Source organism: Nicotiana tomentosiformis, chromosome 12, assembly GCF_000390325.3.
Source record: "Nicotiana tomentosiformis chromosome 12, ASM39032v3, whole genome shotgun sequence".
In the NCBI taxonomy this organism is placed as follows: Eukaryota; Viridiplantae; Streptophyta; class Magnoliopsida; order Solanales; family Solanaceae; genus Nicotiana; species Nicotiana tomentosiformis.
The window spans coordinates 53,272,097-53,279,257 of NC_090823.1; the positions used below are offsets into that span (position 1 = coordinate 53,272,097).

Below are 7,161 nucleotides of genomic sequence, written 5' to 3' on the forward strand. Positions count from 1 at the left end.
GATAAATGGTGGACGGAAGGGCTATTTATAGATTGAAGCAATGACGGTTCAATATCAGCAGTGGCCGACCACCGTCTGACACGCATTAAAGGCCTTGGTAAGCTAAACCGACAGACAGCTATCACGGACGTCATGGTCGGGCTCGATGCAAATGTCAACACTTATCCAATCGAGCCATTGAGAAATCATATCGTTTCTCACCACATCCTTTCCGAGAAACGAGGGGACTATCTGTATACAGTCGAAATAGATTTCGGTCTTCGTACAATTGATCGAGGTCAAAACATAATGGATCGAAGAAAGATTTCGTAATATCGAGATGGGTTCCGAAGATGGTATGAACGAGCTTCAGATTTCAGGTATAGGTCAAACACCGAGTTCGAAGTCATTATCGAGTTCGGGTCCGAATCGAACTATAATGAGATGATTTCGAGCTTAAGGGGCAGAGGCCAACCGATACCGAGCTCGAATTATCACCTGATTCCGAGTCCACATCGAGCTCTAGAAGCAATACCGACCAGCACCGAGGCCGATCGAGCTCGAGCTCACAGACAAGAGTCGTTGCAAACACACTAAGGGAGAGAATCTCGGCACAAATTAGGGAAAAGCTGGTTTATCATGGGTTCTCCACTATGTATTTTTAATAATATCTAAAGTAGGATCCTCCACTATAAAGAGGATGGCTACATTTCTGTAGAGGGCAGTTCTTTGGCTTACATTGTAATTCAAGCACCATATTCTCCTATATTCAAGAGTTACTTTTTAAGCTTCATAAATTGATTCATCTTGCTTAGTCCTAAAAATCATCTTCTTTACAACCTTGTTTATTTTTTATTCTTTGCAATGCATATTTGATATTTCTATTTATTCTTACGATTTGTATTAAGCTATGAACTACGTACAAATTCAACTCTATCCGTTTTTCGGGTAAACAAAATTAAAATTCATTTTCAAGTACTCAATTTTTTTCGTCTTCAGTCGAAACCCCTACAGATTTTAAGACAAGCGCAAGTACTCATAAGTGCAACAAAAATTTCTGCATGATGTTGATTCATTTAAATGTAGCATCGAAAGATTAGAAATAGAAAACTGAAACGAAATTTAAAGAAACTAGTAGTAGTAATAAATAGCATACAAAAATCTGATAAATGAGATTATAATTATTTGAGGAGTGTTTGTGCAGCATGAAGACCACAACTATATGGGCTTACGTCTTTCTCCGTGCCATAGATGTAGGATTGCCGTCAAAAAGGCCCTCAATTAACGTTTCAATGTCTTCAGGCTGGTACTTTATATACTTCTCTGCATGCTTTGTATTGTCTAAATACTGCCTAAATCTCCCAAAGAAGGACCTGTACGCCGGAATCAACACCGCCGATATAGAAACTCTTAGCTCCGACCGAAGCTGCTCGTCGCTCACCACCCAAGTGCTCTGCGTACGATGGATTTCGTCGAGCATTGTGCTGAAATTCTTGAACCTCTCTTTCACTACTGGCTTTGTCACTTTCCCATTCATTTGCATCCCGTCGTGACTTAGTATTTGTAACACTCTTCCCCATGTTTCTCTTTGGTAATTCTTGTGGTATTGCCTCACGGTCGTTGATCTTCTTCGACACCACGTGTCGCCCATCACTTGGCGGACCTCCGTGGATCCTTTGGCTTTTTGTAAGATGTATCTGCCGTTGTTCATTAAGAATATGTCACGCAAAGAAGGGTCTCTATATAAGTTTGACTTAGCTTCTAGATTTGAATCCAACAGTTCCATTATTTTCATGAGCTGTGTTGAAAAGGGCATCGTGGCAGCTACGTCATCGAGTGGGCTTTCGCTCTCAACGTGATCAATATCCAGTGATGATTTCCATTTGGACGGTGACGTGGCGGAGGAATATGCCTCCAACTTTGCGTGTTCTTGGAAAATATGTTCAAGGGCGTCTCTGTATTCACAGGCGTATTTTAGATAGTTCATGACATAACGTGTGAGCGGGTGCACTGCACCACCAGGGACCGGTGTTCTAGCTGCATCGTTCTTGATGGAACTTTCGAGATCACAGAATACGTTGACGGCTGCCTCCCCGAACCTATCTCTCGTGGCTAAGATCTCTGATTTCAGTTCGTGCTCACCATCATTGGAGAAAGATTCACTTATGGCAGAAACTAGATCGCGAATGGCTTCGTATATGTCTAGAAATTTGAAAAGTTTCTCGGCGGAGCGTTTTGTCCTGGAGACCGCCTCAGCGAAGTCAAGAATCTGAATTACAATTGAACGTGCCAGGTTGCTAAATAGGCTTTGAGAGATCATTGGAGAATCGAAGAAAACTGATTCCCCGAGTCTCCTTTCGCCAGGGAACAGAGTGCTTGAGCAGCTCTTCGCAACATTTATCCATTGGGTGATTTCTCCTTCTAGAGAATCCCATGGCATTCTCTGTACATCATCTCCGTTTATCTTCTCGAATTCGAGCATTTTCAGTTGCTCATAGAATGCGTTTCTTCGTGAAATTGAATATACTTGACAACATTCTGTTTCAAACCCGGCTGAGATCATGGCAGTGGCTATTCGATTCATTCTTGTCACGACCTCGGGCGGATACGATGGATAATCCGAATTTTTATCCACTTTTGAATTGGAACAACCTCCGAAATCTTCTAATAAGGTTCGGAATTCTTCTTCCATGAAAGTCATGGCTCGTTGCAAGACCAAATTGGTCCAATTCAACAACGTTGACCCTGACGGAGATGATTTCGCGATGACATTTGTCAATTTGGATAAATGCATCACGGCTTCAAGGAAAAATGACTCTTCCTCTGTCATCTTACCGAATCTGGTCGGTATTTCACCAGAATTATATTTTGCAATCCTGGACTCTATTATTTTGGAGAACGTTTCAATATTTTCAGGGGCTTCCGAGTTTTCATCAGATGTGGAAACACTATTTTTGAATGGATCAATATCTGATGTTGGACAGCCACTGTCATTATTCTTCTCCATTTGCTCTTTCTAAACGGATATGGAGGAGCAAAAGAGAAGGGATCCGAAGAATGTATTCATGCAACTGCGGAAAAATGAATCAAGTAGTAAAATGGGACATTTTCATGGAATTTTGTTAGAGGAAATTTGTTTGAGATTGAAGATTTTTTTTTTTTTTTCCTATTACTACGTGTCTAAGGGAAGGTGGTTTATTTCCGGAAGATGGTCGGTACAAGAAGACTATTGACTCGGTTAATAAAGGTTATTGGTGCTCCCCATGACTTGATTTCGGCATGGCTTCCCACTATTCCCCACTCTCCTGTAATTACAGTTAAGCCCCCATCATAATTTAGTGGCCAAGAGTTTGAATTATCATGCACGAGTTTGACTACCAATGCCTTTGTATCACTATTCTCCAATTGGATTTTCTTTATTACCAAGCAATTACAACAACAACAACAACAACAAACCGACTGTATTCCAATAAATGGGATCTGGGGAGGGTAGTATGTACGCAAACCTTACCACTACCTTATGCAGATAAAGAGGCTGCTTTCGATAGACCCTCGTCTCAAGGAACAGTAGAGATCAAGCAACAAGTAGCAAACAATAGTAACAACAATGTATTATAGTAACTGGCGCGAATGACACATCATGTAATAATAAAGAACCATGAATAAGATAATACAAAAATAGTCCTAGTACTACTAGTAAGCCTAGGAGGAACCCACTACTATCTGTCAATCTACAACCCTAATCCTCGACCTCCACACCTTTCTATCGTGGGTCATATCCTCCGTAAGCTGGAGCAATGACATGTCCTGCCTAACTACCTCTCCCCAATACTTCTTAGGCCTACCTCTTCCCTTCCTCGGACCCTCCATGGACAACCTTTCACACCTTCTGACTGGAGCATCTATGTCTCTCCTCTTCACATGCCCGAACCATCTCAGCCTCGATTCCCGCAATTCGTCCTCCACAGATGCCACTCCTACCTTGTTCCTAACAACTTCACTCCTAATCCTGTTCTTCCTAATATGTCTACACATCCATCTTAACATCCTTATTTCAGGTACTTTCATCTTATGGATATGGAACTTCTTGACGGGCTAGCACACAACCCCATACAACATAGTCGGTCTAACCACTACTCTGTAAAATTTGCCCTTAAGTCCAGGTGGTACATTTTTATCACACAAAATTCCCGAGGCGAGCCTCCATCTCATCCACCCTGCTTCAATACGATGAGTAACATCCTCGCCAATCTCCCCATTGCCTTGAATAATATACCCAAGATACTTGAAACTATCTCTTTTGGGGACGACTTGAGTACCAATCTTCACTTCCACTCCTTCTTCATGCATCCCATCACTGAACTTCCACTCCAAGTACTCAGTTTTTGATCTACTCAACTTGAAACCCTTAGACTCCAGCATCTGTCTCTAAACATCCAACCTAGTATTAACTCTGTCTGGCGTCTCGTCAATCAGGACTATGTCATCAACAAATAGCATACACCATGGCATCTCCCCTTGTACGAGAAACAAAAATTTAAGAAACTATTTTCTTTTGGATTTTCTTGTCCAATTCCCAAGTTCTAGGTCAATTCTTTCACTATTATTATCCGACCAAAAATGTAGACCTTAGATTTGTCGATTGGTTACTTTATTGTCTCTTTGGTGGCACATACTTGTATTGATAAAAGGTGTACACGACATGTGACAACATAGAGTCAACACGTGGCAAGTATTTCTTAGTCAAATTTCCTAGTCAGCACCAAGTCTTTCGGAGTCATATAGCTTGAACACTGAAAACAAGAACCCGGTCATGGGACATCTTGTTTTTTCTAGTCAAAGTCACTATAGAACTAGATGGTCACAGGTGTCCGAATACATACCTTCTCTGAACCAGCAGATCCCGAGATATTCCAGATTTTCCATTAACCCTGCCCAGCAGTTCTTTCAATTGTCTCTAGATCATTTAAGAATGAAGAAAAATTAATTTAATTCGATTGTTTGTGGCTTAATTTTATAAATTTAGTTGGTTAATCTAATTATTAGTGTTTATTTAAATAGTTTGGCGTCCATTGTAGGGACCAAATAATTTTATTATTATTCCAAAATATAATTCTTCATTGAGCTTTGCTTGTCATCAGTAAAGGGATATCATGATAGGAAATCAAATGATAATACTAGTTAGAAACCAAATTGGAGATGCTATTGATGAAAGAACTGGACATCGAAGCAGGCCACAATCATAACAATCAACTCCACGCTAGACTCCAGGGAATTCACAAAACAACTCTAGGGAACCTTCACATTGGCAAACTGCAAATGGAGATGCTGTAAGGGCCAGTCAAATTTGGCTGAATTCATAGCTCAATGTTCTGGAATCGTAGCATATACGTTGGAGCTGAATAAGTGTAATCTCATTCCTTTCTCATTTTTATCGCAATCTTCCTTTACCATTTCATAATTACTAGAACCACTTAATTCTGACTTAATGCCACATTACTCCATATTTTCCCCTTTAGGGGAGTACTAAGAGTTAGAGCTACGACGATCTACCTATAAATATTTTACCTCTTCATCTTTGGCGTCTTTTCACATCATCGATGACCCTTACTCGCCTCGCGATAACCCTTTTGTACCAAGGATAACAAATTTCCTTACTCGCGAGGGTGACACTTAGTATAACTGGCACACATAGTCCCTTAAGCTTAACTTTTCTTTCATTGCTTGCTTTAGGGAAGCGTCTTCCTAAATGACATTTAAGGGTTATTCTTCTGTCGTCCATTCTCTTATCGCCAGGACGCAATCTCTGAAATTCTCATGATGCCGACTATTACTCAGTCCCTAGTTCATGTTTAGTTTATCTTGTTCACCAGTCCATGCTGATTTCTTATTACTATGGGGTCTAACTTTTCCTTTTGGTAGTCGCGTTGGAGTCACAGACTTATTTTTCGAAATGAGGATATGACTTTATGGCCTATACTCTTTTGTTGTCTCAAGGCCTGTCACCTCTCGTCTTTTTCTTCACTTGACTATAGATTCTGTAATACTGTCATCTTTTTGATCTACCGTTATTATCCATGTATCACATCTTACTCATAATGCTTCATTAACTCTCTTCCTATTTCAATTAACATTTATGTCTATTATTTTATTCTAAAAACTCGAACAAGACATTCTTTTGCTTTCTTAGCTCACCTTGCTCCATCTACTGGCTCTTCGGGTTGCCTAACATTCTTTTTCTACTAGGGGCGGGAGTCACACTAAGATAATATTTATCCCTTTCAGGCTTCCAGTGCCTATCTTTGTAGTACTCATATCTAGTGGTACTATTTTAGAGTGTACCATTTGGGTATCTCACAAGGAGATCTATTAACACATTTGTAATATTCTTCGGAAATATCAGCTAACGCTAACAATCCATCTACCATTTTGTGTTACCCTAACTCCAGCTAGATCCTGATATCATGCCTTCTCTTATACTACTCAAAAGGCTTATATTCCTCTGCGATAATCTTCATTAGCTGGGTAGCTCGTACCCTTTTTCATCTTGCTTCTCTTACTTGCTGAAACTTGTATCTACCTTCCGATTCTCTTATTCCTTTTACCGTAAGAGTGGATAGACATTCTTGCCTTAGGGATCCTTATCAAGAAGTTTACACATCTTAGTACACACATGATCTGCTGAACACCTCATATTTATCCATCATAAGCATGATGCAAAAATTACTCTCCTCTGACTCAACTCTTCCATAACCACATTCAATCTCTTACCAACCATCTTTCTAGATGTAGGCATCGTCGTATTCTGAATAAGATAATGTTTAGGAAATTAAGTTCTTACAACTGAGCTCTACCACACGATCTAGAGTGACAGTCCTAAATGCCCTGTAGCCTCATGCTTATAAATGTGGTGCACAACGCACCCATAAACAAGACTCTACTAGACACGGTTTGTAGACTCCCTAGGACAGAACTACTCTTATACCACTTTTTATCACGACCCAAACCGATGGGCCGCGACGGGCACCCGGTACCTTACTCAACCGAGTACCAACGTAACATAGCTTTCTTATTACATCATTATATGCACGTGACATACGAGCCTAATAGGCCAACATGATCATTTATAAACTCAAAACATAGGCCGACAAGGCCGTACAATCTTTTACGTACACGACATAT

The 7,161-nt window shown here is 40.3% G+C and overlaps 2 protein-coding genes across 2 annotated transcripts; both read right to left on the reverse strand.

Moving 5' to 3' along the window:
• Window positions 1-1,022: 1,022 nt before the first annotated feature.
• LOC104089264 (exocyst complex component EXO70C1-like) lies at window positions 1,023-3,195 on the reverse strand. The gene has a single exon (XM_009594118.4). It carries the CDS (start codon window positions 2,984-2,986, stop codon window positions 1,208-1,210), a length of 1,779 nt encoding a protein of 592 aa, XP_009592413.2. The 5' UTR covers window positions 2,987-3,195; the 3' UTR covers window positions 1,023-1,207.
• A 510-nt stretch (window positions 3,196-3,705) lies between these two features.
• LOC138902649 (uncharacterized) lies at window positions 3,706-4,401 on the reverse strand. The gene is made up of 2 exons (XM_070190534.1): window positions 4,094-4,401; window positions 3,706-4,006 (listed from the first exon to the last, which is right to left on the reverse strand). Exons 1-2 carry the CDS (start codon window positions 4,399-4,401, stop codon window positions 3,706-3,708), a joined length of 609 nt encoding a protein of 202 aa, XP_070046635.1.
• Between the last annotated feature and the right edge of the window lie 2,760 nt (window positions 4,402-7,161).